This window comes from Parasteatoda tepidariorum, chromosome 5 (genome assembly GCF_982258835.1).
Source record: "Parasteatoda tepidariorum strain Cologne lab strain chromosome 5, Ptep-v5.0, whole genome shotgun sequence".
Taxonomy (NCBI): Eukaryota; Metazoa; Arthropoda; class Arachnida; order Araneae; family Theridiidae; genus Parasteatoda; species Parasteatoda tepidariorum.
In genome coordinates, this window is record NC_141759.1 from 61,789,638 (window position 1) to 61,806,414 (window position 16,777).

A 16,777-nucleotide genomic window follows, 5' to 3' on the forward strand; every position below is an offset into this window, starting at 1 on the left:
TGTAAGAAAAGAAACGTCAGTTACTCCATTCCTTAAAGTGGAAGAAAAAGCGCTAGTAGCATGCAAACCCGGTTCTCATTGCAATCTATGGAGTAAAAAAAGGGAGCTTTTCGGAGTAAAATGAGCTCTTCTACAGATAGGTTGCATGTGTTTGGTCAGTTAGTGTAGTGTGGTAAGTCTAACCCGTCGCTTATGCCATATTAAAACAAGCTTCTTTTTTTTAAAAAAAATTCAATGACAAGGCTGTCCCTCTGTAAAGTTAACAAAAAGTGGAAATTCGAACTATTATTTTAAACATTATTCTAAATTTATTCTAATAGACCTTTATTTTTTTCATGAAACATTTTTTTTTCTCTGGGAAACTTTTCTGTATGATCCAGTTGAAATGCTCTCATAATGTTCTCATTTTTGTGCTAGTACTGTTAAATAAATGTTTTTATTAAATTTAAGTTGAAATTAAACTACAGGCAATGATTTTTATGGTTTTTTTCATTTGGATATAATTTTAAGCCCAAAATTTTACAATAGCAAGATTGTTTTGGAGCATATGGGGAAAATATGTAGAGAAATTTACCAGTCATAAATGGTTTTTATTTGTAGTGACAATTTTTAAAAATATTTTCTTATTTTACCATATTTTTACATTGAACTTTTAATATAACTTTTAATTTTCACAAATTATGCCTAAATTTTCACAAAATAGGTACCTCTTAAAAAAAAAAAAAGACCCTTGATGAAATATGCTGAAACAGCTTAAAATCTTTCTTCGTAATGTAAGGAAGCAAAATTTTTATTTTTTTTCCCCTTCATAAAACACTTTATTGTCAAATACTGAAAAAATTTTCAGTATTTATTATAATACAATTAAAACTGCATTTTAATACTATTTCTATCTTTATTTTTATTTTTGTTAATTTATTTTATTTTAATCCATAATTTTTCTTGCATTAAATTTTAACTCATAGTAAATTGTGATTAATTTAGATCTCATTCCAATTAAAAAACACTGACAATATTTATAGATTTTTTATGATTAGAGAAGATTTTAAATTTCTCGTATCATGACTAAAAATATTTTATGTTATTTTAAAATTACTTAATAACCAGCTTACTTAATAACATTTTACTTGAAATAGTAAAGTTTTACTAAAATATTGCTGTATTATGAGGCATACAGGAGAACTTAATCTGGAAATTTCCAACATCTGAAAAATACACTTCAAAGAGAAAAGTCTAAAATATATCTGTAATATATTTTAAACTATTCAGTATTGCAAGCATTAGGACCTCTTAGGGTAACTATTTTGAAATTTCAATTTTAAATATAAAAGACATTATTGATAATTGTTGAAAGTAAAAAGTGAAAAAAAAATTGCCAAAAAAACACTTAAAATTACAAAAAATTTTGACAAATAGTAATTTTAGAAGAAAAAAGACATGTGTTAAGCTCACAAATAAACATGTCTTTTTTTTACGCGCATCAAATTTGAACTCTGTAGTTCCATCACTGTAGTCTGCTGAGTCGCCCATAAGGTATTTTTTACTAGAAGTTTAACAATTGATAATTCTCAAATGTTAAAGCTTTTTTATTCTATTTTACTCCCTGAGCATTTTTTGTATACTTATTTATTTTCAAGTTCGTTAGTTCAAAAAAAAAAAAAAAATTTTGTTATTTTTAGGATTTTTTAGTGCACAGAAAAAAAATAGGGTAATGTGCTTTATGCTGTACAATAAGTCCTATGTAATATTATATAAGAAAGAAATATTATTTTTAATTTTAACTGTTGTATATATTATTTTTGTAAGTAACTTAATATGTATAAGTTTATCATCTAAATATTGTCAAAATGCTTGGCAATTTCTAGCAGTATATGAGCAGGGATCTGTCTAGGTTTTTCTGAGAGGTGCCTATTTTGTGAAAATTTAGACATAATTTGTGAAAAATTAAAAATTATATTAAAAAATCAATGCAAAAATACTGTAAAAATATAGCTTTATCGTTTCTTAAGGAATACAAAAATAAAATTTTAAGAAAAGTATTTTGTGAAACTACCGTTTTCCCTAAATTTGAATTTGTGAAACTACCGTTTTTCCTAAAGTTGAATTTGTGAAGGAACCGCTAAACGGTAGTAAATCCGGCCTGGACAGACCACTGATGAGCATATTGCATAAATATAATAGCATATAATAGACTACTAGTTTTTAATGTCTAGTGAGCGAGTGATCAGGTTTGTGAGTGATCATGAGTAGGGATATGAAACCCTTAGTATATAAACACTATTCTTTCTTGCAAAAAGGAAACTTGCTTTAGTTTTAAAAAAAGCCACAATAGCTCTTAGTTAATTCAAAGAGAACACATGTCTATTTCAAGCATTATAATCTAAATCTATTGTCATGTAATTATTCCAAAAATTATATTAAACATTAGAATTTATAAAAAATTAAGTTTCATCTAACACTTTTTTGTCATAATTTTTCTCACATTAAAAAATATTCCATCTATGATTTTCATATTATGTACTCCATTACTTTTTCACTAATAAAATACTGATTGCAGTAATGTGTATATTTTCAATTAATGAAAATCATAGCTGGAAAATGTGTTTAGTATTTGGAATATGGTACTTATTGATGGATGTTTCAGTTTGGTTGCTTTGGCATTTTCTGGTTCTGTTGGGATGACATTACTTGTGCTAGGATGTGCTTTACCTCAGTACAAGTAAGTATTCTGTAAAATATTTATTGAAAATATAAAATATCTGTCTTTTGCTATTCTATATTCTAATTGAGTAGCTAGTTGTTCCAGCTTTTAATGTCTAATAAATTAATAATTAAGTATTTAATGTATTTTCTCTATTTTGACGTTAAGGAACAGTGTTGGGAAGGAACCTATTTTGTCGGTGAGGAACTTAGTCATTAACAAGGTAATCAGCATTCATTTAAATAATGCAAGATTGAATGCTGATTCCCTTGTTCAGGACATTAGATCCTCACCATCTCTCCATCAAAAGTGTTTTCATATCAGATTTTTCAAGGTTTTTATTGATTTTCATATTTCCAATGTTTATTGTAAATATATTGCACTATTAACAATACTGAAAGAAAACACAAATAATTAAGATCAAAAGGAAAAAACTTCTTTGAAAAAAACGCGCTAAAAAGCAGCAGAAATTTCAGAAAAAAGTATCAATACAAAACAAATGAAATAAAACAAAAATACGACCACCGAAGCCGACGTCTTCAGGGGGTACCGGCCCCGGTAGCCATTAAAAACAAAACCATTTCTATTTGAGGGAGAAGCAAAAGCTTAAAATATCTCCCTCAGTACCCCGATGGTTTTGTATAGAGGTCCAGGAAAAACAAGATACATTCAAAAGAATAAACAAATTACAAAAAGAAAATCAATAAAAATCATCAGAAAATTAAAAACTCACAGTCACAGGTCAAGAATCAACTTCAAAAGCGGAGGAAAAGAAAACACTAAAAACTGAAAAACAACGCCCCCTATAATAATGCGCAGTAAAAGTTTAAAAATGATATGAAAAGGTCAGGAGAAGGAGATACGTAGATAAATTAATAGAATGCTTAACTGGGGCTGTTCAGTTAAGACTAGAATTGCGCCCTGTTAAAAGAAAAAATATAAAAAAAACCTAAAAACCATCAATCATTTTTTTAATTAAAAAATTAACATTACAAAAATTAAAAGGAAAATCATTTTTACTCAAATTATTTAAAAAATTATCCACAGCTTCTCGAAAACTTTCAACATTATTACAAATTTTCTTGATCCTAACTAATTGCGAAAAAACAAGTTTTTACAAGTATTAACAAGTTTCAATTAGCAAAATTACATAATTTATTTTGTAAAGAATAAAAGTTCTTATGAAATATAATTTTTTTCTTTGAACTTTTCAGGATGCAAATAAAAATTTAAACACAATAAAAACGAAATTTAATGCAGTTTATATATATTGTCAATCTATACACCTTTAACAAAATGGTAGTCTTTGAACATGAAGTGATTTTGCTAGAAACATGATAGAAAAATTGTGATTCCTAGATTTAAAAAATACGATCTTCTAAAACTTGTTTTATTTTAATATTGCAAATATATTTCTGACTCTTCAATTACATACAATTTAAAAGGGAATTATTTTACATGGCTTGGAAAACAACTGTTTTAAGATAAATTAAAATGGGGAATTTACTTATTCTATATTACAATATTTTGTAAATAAGGATTTACAATTTATTGTGTTAAAATAGTTTTTTTTTTTTTTTTACTGTATGTGATTGTATTGTATGTGTTTTTTATTGTATGTGATTTGCAGTTTTTTCATTGTTAATATTGATGCTTTTTTTTTCCTTTTTCAATAATTTTGTAATTGCATACATTATGTATTACTGTAAAACAATATTTACTTCCACGCTATAATTTCAAACATGTTGTTTAAAAATTTATTTTAATAATGATTCAACTATAATTATGTTTTTAATATTGAAAATCAAATTTCTCCAAGTATCTTTTGAAAATAAAAAAATCGTGATTTAAATTTTAAAAAATCTTCATGAATTTTATTTAAAAATAATCATAAACCTTGCCAAGAATGGAACAATCATTCTAAGGAGCAGTTGTACAGTTCTGGGTACCGTTTATTTCCTTTCCTATTCAGGTTCCAAACTTGAAGCATTGAATTGGTAATCCTGGTAATTAAGAGAGACCAGTAAATGTTCATTGACAACACATCTTTTTTTTTAATTTTGTAATGTTGTAAAATTAGCAGTTAATCATTATGTTTTCTTTACCTCAAATTTTCCAAACAAATGGGTTGAAAATAATGTATTTTTGGTTTTACATGACCATTTTAGTTATCATTAAACCTTACAGTTTTATAACAAAACCAATTTGTCTTCATCAAACTATTGCAAACAAAAGAATGATATTTACATGATTTCAGAAGTCTTATCCCTCATCAACTGTCTATTGCTCTGATATCAGGTGTAAGCAAAAAATCCAGAAACAGAAAATAAGTCTCTTATAAAAGTTGTTTCTTTTTTTAAACATTTAAATATGAATGCGATCTTTTGGTCAATTATATCTTTAATTTGTTTCTTATGATTAAACCTAATCTTTCTTTCCAATTATATGTATAACTTTTACTTATTCTGGCTTTAACTGAAATTTAGGACAAAATAAAATAATTTCTTAAAGTAACATGCCATATTTGTTCTTATTTCCAGGACTGATCTAATGACTACTAAAAATATTATGTGAATTGCCTACTCATTTAATAGGTTTCAAAGTAATCTCCACCTTTGTGCTCAGTGTACTTTGTGCTCCTAAAGTACTTTTGTGCTCAGTGGTGTATAAGTTTCAGAAACAACTCTTAGTTTGGTTCGGAATGTTCTTTAATTCTGATGTTGGGTTTCTCTTAATAACTGTGAAATCTTTACACATTTTCCTTCTAGCAAATTTTTTGGTTGTAGAAACAAATCATTAACCACACTCTACAGACAAATCTCTTGCCAATTTTTGTTTTCAAGCTAACAAATTTGATTATGTTACAAGGTTTAAGAATGTGAAATATATTTCTGAGATGTCAATCTTTCTCATAAAAGACTTAAAGTTGTTTCTGGAGCTTTCGAAGTGAATCCAAAAGTGGAAGGTCGGTTTTTCCATGGGTATATAATTTGCATAATACTATCAAGAGTTATTAGATTGGAATGCCAAATAAATAGCCTCAGCTTATAGAAAAATCTTGATTTATATATTCTTGATTTAGCAAATTTTTTGGTTGTAGAAACAAGTCATTAACCATACTCTACAAACAAATCTCTTGCCAATTTTTGTTTTCAAATTAACAAATTTGATTATGTTAACCAGGTTTAAGAATGTGAAACGTATTTCTGAGATGTCAATCCTTCTCATGAAAGACTTAAAGTCGTTTCTGGAGCTTTGAAAGTGAAGATCGGCTTTCCCATGGGTATATAATTCACATAATACTATCAAGAGTTATTAGATTGGACCACCAAATAAATAGCCACAACTTCTTTTAAAATCTTGATTTATATTTTCTGTTTAAAAGAAAAAAATCTTTGTGATGGAAAATGTGTGTTTAAATGTTTTCATTTCTCCCTGCAGTAACTGGTATCCATTTTTCGTTATTATTTTCTACCTTCTCTCGCCCATTCCAACATTGATATCTAGGAGATATCGAGATGATATGGGGACTAGCAATGCCTGTCATGAGCTTGCATTGTTTATAACTACAGGGATAATTATCTCAGCATTTGGCCTTCCTATAGTACTTGCAGAAGCTCCTTCTGGAGATCCTGTTGTAAGTATATTGTGCTCAATTATTGATTGATGTACTTTTTTTTTTGTTGTTACATTTTAGCAGTGGAATTAAAGTATTTAAATTTCTTTTTTTGTATAATATAAAGCAATGGCTGTAATTTAAAAAGTACTAAATGTAAGAAGTTTTTAGCGGTTTATTTATATATATCAGACTTGGCTAGTGCATTACAGTTAATTTTACCACTCACCACTTCACTATTTTTTTCAAATTATTAATGTAAGTAATATTTTGAGTTTAAAATATTTATAATTGTTTTATATATTCCGTTATTGCTTACAAATATACAAAATGTTTATATAATTTTAAATTTGAACATAAAATTGTATGTAATATTTATTTAGTACAAATGATTCATTTGATTTTGTAAAGGAAAATTTTTAGATTTATTGATTAAATTATACTTTTTATTTATTATTATAATTAATAAAAATTTTGTAAAGCATAATTTTTTTTTCTTTTGCTATGACAAAAATGATGAGTAAAAATTATATAAGTATTATTTAATTTTATAAATAAAATGAATTATTGCTAATATTTTTAACATTGCTAAAGCATTAATAAATGATTAAAGGAAATGTTTAGAATGTAATTATGTCATAGGATTTATCCGTGTTGCTCTGCACTGTATTATTTTGTTTGCTTTTATATTATATTGCATATTGTTGGATTTTTTTTCAGCAATAAAATGACAGTGACAGAATTAAAAAGTATCAATTTAAATTATTGGGTGTATTAAGCTAAAAATTTAAATCTAGACTTTAAATATGAACATAAAACTTAATAGTTAACTTATTATTCAATTTTTAATTATAAATGTTTTAATTTAATAATGGTGGCATAATGTAAAGAAAGCTATCTTTTTCCTTAGATATTATGGGGTGCCTGTGGATTGGTTTTTGCTGGAAATATTGCTAACTTCTTAAGTATTTTTGGATTTTTCCTTGGGTTTGATAAAGACGATGCTGTTATTTGATTGCATATAATTTCCAATGAGAGTTCTAGTAAGTTTAGACAAAAAAAATTTAGGTGCACTCTCACAAATAAAATAAATGCAAACCAGTATTATAATTTTAATTTATTATTTTAATAACAAACAAAAATGGAGCTTTAAATTTTAATTACCTTTCAGTGAAGTGCAGTATGTAATCAATCAATGTTTTTTAAACTTAAAATGTTGGATTCTTCTATTATTATGAAAGTAATTATTTAAAACTATACCTTTCAAATATTCAAGTCTTTCTTACTCTTGTTAATTAATGAAACAAGGGGAAATTTTGAATTTTATGGTATTCATTTTTTTAAAAGAAGAATGCTATTGTGTATTGATCACATCTCGTCAAAAATCGTTTTCTTATTTCAGGCTACTTAGAAAAAGAGGGGAAATAACGTAATCAAGGAACTTTGTGCACTTGGTTGTTTGCTAGGATTTTGAATTGTGTAGAAATCCATTTTTCAAACGTGTACACTCAGTATAATTTCTGTGGTCGTTGAGACAAAAAAAATTTCCAAAATCTCTTTTATTTTTTTTAAATTTTTTTTTTTTGTAATTGGATTCTTAAAATTACAATAAAATGTTATTGTAAATAAAAAGTAGTTATTTAATAAAGGTATGAAAAATTATGATGTTTTATAGTTGTAAAAAGACTAAATATTTTAATTTTTTTGTAACTTTCCGAATTATTTTTTCGTAATTTTTTTTTTGTATACTGAGGAAATACAAAACTTAGCTATGCACTTAAAATGAGAACAACAAATTAAACATTAAATTTTGTAAGTAAAATCACAACATTAGCAAGCAATGAATGTAATAAGTATTAAAAATGGAATATATAATTATGTCATTTTTTAATTTTTAACTTTATATTCGTTATGTTTTGTTAATTTTTTATGTTAATTTGTGTTATGTGCTTCAAATTATTCTGATCAAAAAGCTATGAAATTAATTAATAAAATCATGAGCTGGTCATTAAATTTGAAAAATTAAAAAAGTAACACTTTTCTAACGACAAAAAAAGAGTATTTTATTTTCAAGTAAAAAAGTGCACTCATCAGGGCAGGATTCTGTGGACTAGTAAGTTACAAACTTAACAAAAGAAGATAATACTAGTTACAAAACAATGTAGTAGCAAAAATCGCTCCTAAGCTATTACACTCTGTTTTTTTTTTTCCAAACGGATTTTTAAATTCCAAAGTTTTTCTCAGAGATTTTTTTTAACCCAAAAATTTCGAATTGAGGATAATTACTGCTTAAAGCTCTTGATTCGCGACGATTTTATTGATTCTACGAGGGAGCAAATTTTATTTTGTTTTTTGTCGCATGAAATTTTTTGACAGATCTTAGATGCAGATCTAAGCTCCAGTTTTTTGTTTTTTAAATGACATTTTTTGTCAAAATATAAGAGTTTAGAAGCATTATGTATAACACAGGGCTCCATAAATATTCTGACAAGTTTCAGGGAGACTTAAGAAGAGGCGATATCCGGATTAAAATTGCATATAAACCCATGCTCAGAAATGTTGTCATCTGTGCTAGGAGTGCTACCCTATTATGAAATGTTACTTCATGTGCTTCTGAAGAGGTCATAATATGAAAGCACCCCTAGCTTTTTATGACGACATTTCCAGGCATAACTTCCTATCCTGGTGATGTGTACTTACTTCCCTGGAAGGTCATAACATCTCTGTCACCCTCCTGTTATATATAGCGTTTTTAAACTTGTACATTTCAACAAAAAATAGACTAAAAATTTCATTTTTATGAAAAAGGAATTCTGTAGCTTTAAGAACAAATCTCATTTCATATTTAAAATCTCCGCACCTGAATTAGGGAATATCAAGCCTTTGCGTAAATGCAACAAAAACAAATTACCCAGTGTTATCTACGTTGTTTTCCAATTGTTTCATCAACAGTTATTTTTCGTTTTTATGATTATCTTTGCGTGATTTATCAAATAACGATATTTATTAATTTGATTTTATTACAGTACACTAGTTTCAAATTTGAGTAATCACTTTTTGATATGCATAATTTGGGATCATGCCGTCGTACACCTTTTCACAATCGTTTTTTGGCAGTTATTACAATTGGTTATGTGTTGTTTTTTATTTGGGGAAGAGGCTATTTCTCCTCCTTTTTTTAAAATCTCAGTATTAAGTATAATATTATTATTGACAAATTTAGAAGCAAGGATTTGAGTAATAAATTTGTGATGATTTTACATAAATTCATGGGGATTTTTAAATCCCTTTTTCTGAAGGTGACATGTTTCTTGAAATCTCTATAATTTTGATACAGTATCATCACAATAAGCAAATTTTTCAAAGTGGGAAAATTTCTCACATTTTACGGCTGATTTGTTGAAAGTCCGAATTTGCCTTACTATTGTTATAATTAAAAGTATCTTGCAGAATTATGTTAGTGCTAAGAAAGTTTGTAGCAGAAAGCTCGAGAAAATTCCGCCACATGGTACATATTTTAATAATGAACCATAAGTGCATTGTTACCATACTGTAATAAATACCGTTAACAAACATTGATTATTCCTGTCTACACTCTTTAATGCTCCCACCTCATTATGTTAACCCTTTCATTATAACCACTGATACATAAGCTTCTATTTACTATACAATAGACTCACAGTTATTTTAACACTTATTAGATTGACAAAGCTAAGCTGTCCATTCTGATATAATGACAAAAATTTAGTTTAATTTTTTTTTTCATTTCAGAGAAATATCACTTCCAAAATAAGTATCAAGAATTTCTGCTCTTTTCAAACCAAATTCCTCCATCAAAAATTAGTCATTTTCTAATAAAAGTTTTAAAGAAATTATTTAAACTACTGTTCTGATGTTACCCAGTGTTCTCCCTAAGAACTTTTAGATGGGCTCCTTGCCCCGCCTGCCCTTTGATCCCTATAAATGCTTCCTCTTGGCCCTTTTTGTAAAAATAAGCTGCCATCTCTTAAAAACACTGCCTTTTTATTTTATTTTTTTAGAAAAAGATTATATTCTTAACCACCTGTTTTAATGAAAGGTCCATTTCTGATTTATTTAGTTATTAATAATTATTTAACTCTTTAAAATTTTATTCTTTCATTTTCACGTAATTTTTCTTTATTCATTTTCACATAATATTCTTATTTTTTATTTGAGAGGGTATATTAATAAATTTTTTAGATCAACTTTTACCATTATTTAATTTTAAATATATGCCCTTTATTTAAAAATGCACCTTTAAATGTTTATTTTTTATATATCTACCTCACTCCCACGATGTTTAGATCAGGTACCCAGCTCAATTTGATAAGTGAAGTAAAGTTAATGTTTATTTTCTCACAATTTTCGGTCTGAAACATAAACAACTAGAAAACTTTTTTTTTTATCTGTTAATCCTTTTTTTTTTTTAAGATGTATTTTTTTTTTTTCTTTTTAAGAAAATTTATGCACAAGGATTGTCTTTTAGCTTACCTTTAATTATTTTTCAAAAACTTTAAATTTTTCTGTTGTTTTGATAATGAGTAGTGTTGTTTTGATAATGAGTAATGATAATAGTGCCCTTTCAAAGCTCATAGTGCTATTTTCAGTTTGGAAGCACCCTGCCCTTTTTTATTCCTAAGAAGAAGTCTGTATTACCTTACTTTAAAAAAGAAACATTTTGAATAAATAGAAGAGTGTCAAGACACGCATATTTTTATTCTATATGGCTTTTATTGATGAAACATAAATAACTTTACATTATTGAAAACCAAAAAAAATATTGTTGGAAAATTTGAGTTATGCTCAGCAAGCATTCATTCAGTTTGAAAGGATTCATCTAAAAAAAAATTTTAATATTATTATTATTTTTAAAGCGTACAATAAATTTTTGAATCATGATTTTATCATTTGAAGGTTTTATTCATTATTTTCATGAAATGTATGCCTCTTTAGGTGGCTTATTTCCAAGTTAAAACATGTGATTTTTCACATTTTCCTTGAGTTTGTTTAGACTTTTCATTGAATGTATTTATTTGTTTAATTATTTACTTGTTACATATTTGCTTTTTGAATTTTTTAACTAAATTAGCAAATAATGACTGACAATTTTGGGGACTGTTATTATGCAGTAGTATCTCTCAGACTAGATCAATTCCAATAATTCAAATTGATACTTATTGATGAGATAAACAATAGGCACTTTTACAATCATGGAGAATTGCTGAATAAAGTTACAGTTATTGCAGAATGTTGAATAGATTCCCACAAAAAATTCTTTACTTCTGTGTTCTTTATTCATTTATAAATTATTTGTATCGCAATTTTCGAGCATTTTTTTTTTTTAAATTGCTCAAAACCTGTTTGTATTATTTTTGTTTTCTAAAGTTAAATTTATTGTTTACTATGTATAGATGAACTTGATCCATACACATTTGAACTAGGTATTTTTATGTATCAATGCAAAAAAAGGGCATTTAATCAAATTTAACTTGATGAAGTTGACATAATGTATTGCAAACTTTTTATTTTCCTTTAGATATTATGGGGTGCTTGTGGATTGGTTCTTGCTGGAAATGTTGTAACCTTCCTAACTATTCTTGGATTTTTCGTGGCATTTGATAATGATGATGTTGATTACAGTATGTGGTGATGTATAGACACTGGGACATTGCAAAGGTGTCAGTTTTATAACAGAAGCTTTACTTAAAAAAATATTGTAAAAAGTATTATAAGACTAGTGTTGATGCTTTTTGGTGTTATGTGACCTTTCGTTATGATGTCATGTAAATTAAACTTCCATTTCTTCTTGTTTGTATTATGTTTTTAAAACGAATGTTTGCATCGAATCGTATTGTAGAGTATCTGTCTATTTTAAATGTATTTAGTACTTGTTTGTAATATTTTTTTTTCTTTCCTCTTATTGTCATTAAAAAATGTTTAATTCTTTCATAACATCTGTGAAAGCATTTATCTTATAAATTATGATTTCTGAAGAATTTTTGTTTGCATATTATACAATAAATCCATAATCGTCTTTGTAATAAAATTTATTAATAAATAGTCTGATATAATACATTTATTTTATTATCATTTGTATAGCTTATTCATGATCATTATTTTCGTATCACCGTCAGCATGAAAAGATGCCAACTGCTCCCGATTCGTCAAAATATGTTTTAAAAAAACGGTAGAGAACTACAAACTGAAATTTGCAGATTTTCAGGTAATTTTGCCAATTAAAAAAAAGTAGCAAATTATTGAATATGTAAGTTAAAATGTTATATATTCATAAATAAATAATCTCATAATTTTATTTAGCCCTTCTTTTACAAGTTTTCGTTTTTATAAATTCGCTGGTTCATTCTTCCCCTCTGGATGGGAAAGTTCTTTTCTGATCATTATTCTTTAATGAATATTTCCTTTAGTTGCTAGCACAGCTTGTTGATTCAAGTTGTAATTAAGTTCTGGTTGTGGAAATAAGTGAGGTAAAAAAGCCTCCAAAGTTAAGAAGAATTTATGATGGGATTTTAACCAAATTTTGTAATCAGAGCAAAATACATCAAAGTACTGATTGACTTAAGATGATCATAAAATATTTTTCTGCCCATTTCTATCTCAAATTCTTTGATATTTTTGCTGTAATGGTTTATTTAAGACCATTCTAAACGTCTTTTCTTTTCTTTTTTTTATTAGTTATTACAAAAAGATTTTGCCACTCTTCTAGGTTACTAGCAAGGTTCATCTGTATATATAAATATATGTAATGTTAAAAGACTTATATTCTAAATTTAATTCATGAATAGAACTTATTTCTACAACGCAATCAGTTAAAATCTTTTCCACAAAGAAAAGAATTATAATGAATTATTATTTATCTAAGTAAATGTGATGTCTTTAGTACCATGGGAAACCAAGATTGGTAGACACATTAGTAATTATTTAACTGATGAGTAAGTAATGATCAGTTCCAGTAAGCGATGACACATGTGATTGACTCAATCAGATGTGTCAGTTTCTCTCATCGGTTCCTCAATACGTTTTATGACGTCACAAACCTAATAGATCTTTCATTGCTGTATTTTGGGTTCATTGTAATTCCTTGAATTGAATAAATACAATTTCACCTTGAATTGAATAAATACAATTCATGGTTTTGAAGAATTTAACTTTTCTTATGATAAAGATCTGGTTATTATATTTAGTTATAAAGCTATGAGTATAATTTAAATATTTATTAAAAATAAATAACTCAATAAAACTTAAGTTTTATTCTCTACATATTCTCATTAATAAAGAATTTGGAACATTAAAAAAAAAAATTTCAACAAAACCATGTAACAAACATAAATTTATTCTACTTCAATAATTGTAAATAATTCTGCAACATTAATTTATTATGCTTCCTTTCCTATAATGTAAATTATAGTGCAATATAACGCTAAGAAAAAAATAGTATTATTTTAATAAATTTAATGAGCATTCATATATAGATATTTGTCTATTTAAAATAGTATAAAAAGTATTTATTAGATGATAGATTAGATTGTTATACAACATTTCGTACAAATTGTAAGGTGAAAGAAAAATATCATAATAATTTAATCAATGTTTAAATTGTTTTTGAGAAAGAAGTTAGTAACAAAATTTTAAGATTTAAAATCGAAATCACCTTATATTAAATATTTATAAAATTAAATGGTAATACTTATCCAATTAAGAAATACTCTAGGGCAGTGTTTCCCAAACTTATGACTTTAGTGTACCCTTTCTAAATTTTTCGTAACACTGTGTACCACTATTACAAAAATGAATGTTTTTTTACTGTAAAAAATTGCACTAAAGTTAAAAATCACTCATGGCTGTTGACACCACTAATTATTAGCTGTTAACTCTGCAAAAAATAACCAATAGAAGAACACGTAATCGTAAATTTTCATGGCTAGCTTTTTTTTTAAATAAAATTTTTTGAACTTTTCGTTTGTTGCAAGATATTTCGCATAAGAACGCGTACCCCCGCTAAACTGTTCCCGTACCCCTGGGGATAAGCGTACTACACTGGGTAACACTGCTCTAGGGGATTTCATTCATCCCTCGATGTGGCACATTAATTATTCATAATATATTATAATTAAAAAGCAACTAAAAATTAACAAAAGTGTCAAAAATCTTTAAATTAACTAAATTTTCATATTTTTTTAATAAACTAATTTTATATTTAAACAAAGACTGTATGGAAGAATTTATATCATGATCTTTCGCAGTTTTCTTTCCGTATGAATATTTTCTTGGAGAGCCAGGTTTAAAAATTTCATTCTAATTATTAGAAGTGTTAGACGATCGTTGAAAAGAAGCATTTCATCTAATATAATTAATATAAAGTGTTAAATATAAGAGTATAAAAATTGGAATATTGAACAATGAAGAATAATTGAGAGAGCTGCCAACTGCATAGCTATTAGTTCCGGGGTTTGACGAGCGATAGCGAGTTGGCGTATATGTTGCTGATAAACTGAAAATGACAAATAAGTCTTACTTTGCTTAAATTTGGAACGATTATATTGAATAGCTGCTGAATATCCAGATTAACGAGAAAGAATTCCTTTTTATATCTAAAGTATTAATCAAATGTATACTTAAATTTTTTTTCTTGATTTAATAAAGTTAATTTATAATGATTTTGACCACCATTGCATATCAATAATTCCCGACAACACTTTTCTTGAAGCAATATAAGCAGGGCTTGATTATCGCCTAGGTCCAATAGGCATGGGCCTAGGGCCCACTATTTCTGAGGGGCCTCAAAAATTAGTAAAAAGTCTAATGGAAGGTGGGATAACTTTGTGTTGGTTTAAGTACTAAATAAAAAATCGTTACAGCTTACAATAAAAAAATAATTCAGCTAATCAGTGACTTTTAGCAAAAATCACTGATTTCAATTGTTTGTGGTCACCAAACTATTTTTCTATTGGTATAACATTGTTTTGTTGTTTTATATTTTGCTTTCATTTATAGATACATAAACTTCATCCTAGAAAAATAATCTTCAATTGTCTGCTTTCAAAATTTCATAGAATGTTTATCTTGAATCATGCAGTTCAATTGATTCTTTACTATTGGTAGGACTAATTACTCAAAATGTTGTGCAAACTACAGTAATTTAATTTCAAAACATTTTGTAAGGGGCCCCGGAGAATTTGCTGGACCTTGAGCCTGAATTTGTCTTGATCGGTCCCTGAATATAAGGATAAGATCGAGTGACTTTTGAAATTGAGAATTGTCCAATCGGTCAAGGGTTTTATACATCACCTCGGCGGGGAATGAGAAAGACATTACACATTTAGTATAGTTTTCTAGGAAATGTTAAAGCTCTCTTGAAATAGAGACTTTTTTTACGTCATACTTTCCACAAAAACATAGAATATTTTGTTTTCAAACTATATAATTATTGTAGCCTTATGTACGAGCATTTTCTTTACATGTTACTCGTAACGAAATATTTGATGATTACCCGAATTTAAAAAATTATTGCGTGACTCAATAAGAAATAAATGGAAGGTAATTGTACCCTTTAACGAGATTTATACCACTTCAAACAGGGAACGGTATTATAACTCATTAATAAGTTTTTTATTTTTTAAAATTGCATTATAAATGTTAAGATATAATATTTTAAATCTGACAACGCGTAATCTCTATCCCTCGTGTTTTTTCCTAAAATTTTAACAATTTTAGTAATTCTCGAATTAATAATCGAGTGTTCCTTTTTTTTATTCCATTGTACTCCCAATACATTTTCTACACGCCTGTGCAATTTCAAGTTTCTGAGCAGTTTTGGAGCAATAATATCCAGTTAACTCGTTACCCGTTCAACAATGAACATAAAGAATATTTATTAAAAATTGCAATGTTATAGAAATTAGTTCCACCAAAAAGTTCTCCGCGAAGGCAACTTTCTCCTAATAATTGTACCCCTTGTCTTCTGGATTGAGTTCACAATTACGAGGCTACGGAGTTGAGCATTGGTAGTCGTAAACTCAAAATTGGGTCGACTGTCCAACGACAGTTGTAAAATTATAACAAGGGATATATATATCATTTCAATGTAGGGACCGCGGACCGATCCCTGTAATGAATGTTTCGTCAAGGTCTACTGTGAAATGTAAGCTTTTCAAACGAAGATAGAAATAAACAGGGCTATTACCATTTCGGTTGGAATGACTCTATCTTGACGTCATAATTCCGTGAATGTCAGTTTGGCGGAATTTGTTCTCCCGGAATTATATTCCAGTTCTAAATGATTACGAATTTTATTCCAGTAGGTTAAGGATGAAACGAAATCTCTATTATTCCGTAGTAGAATGGCATAACTTGTAGTAGAAGAAGTTATTATTATTTTTTTAAACTAATATATTATTTTTATTTTCCTAATATTCCAGTTT

At 27.2% G+C, this 16,777-nt stretch overlaps 1 protein-coding gene across 2 annotated transcripts; it reads left to right on the forward strand.

Moving 5' to 3' along the window:
- The first annotated feature begins 2,574 nt into the window (after positions 1–2,574).
- Positions 2,575–12,413, forward strand: LOC107440442 (leptin receptor gene-related protein). Of its 2 annotated transcripts, XM_071184726.2 has the most exons (4): positions 2,575–2,719; positions 6,143–6,338; positions 7,228–7,360; positions 11,875–12,413. In XM_071184726.2, exons 1-3 carry the CDS (start codon positions 2,619–2,621, stop codon positions 7,330–7,332), a joined length of 402 nt encoding a protein of 133 aa, XP_071040827.1. In that variant the 5' UTR covers positions 2,575–2,618; the 3' UTR covers positions 7,333–7,360; positions 11,875–12,413. The 2 variants fall into 2 exon arrangements, with proteins under 2 accessions (XP_071040827.1, XP_015908846.2); XM_016053360.4 differs by lacking the exon at positions 7,228–7,360.
- The last annotated feature ends 4,364 nt before the right edge of the window (positions 12,414–16,777 follow it).

Bases quoted from the DNA above. Each gene is read 5' to 3' on its own strand.
- LOC107440442 (XM_016053360.4), top strand. From the start codon at position 2,619: ATGGTACTTATTGATGGATGTTTCAGTTTGGTTGCTTTGGCATTTTCT. The intron at 2,720-6,142 runs GTAAGTATTCTG...TTCTCCCTGCAG, and splicing joins TGTGCTTTACCTCAGTACAA to TAACTGGTATCCATTTTTCG. The intron at 6,339-11,874 runs GTAAGTATATTG...ATTTTCCTTTAG, and splicing joins CTCCTTCTGGAGATCCTGTT to ATATTATGGGGTGCTTGTGG.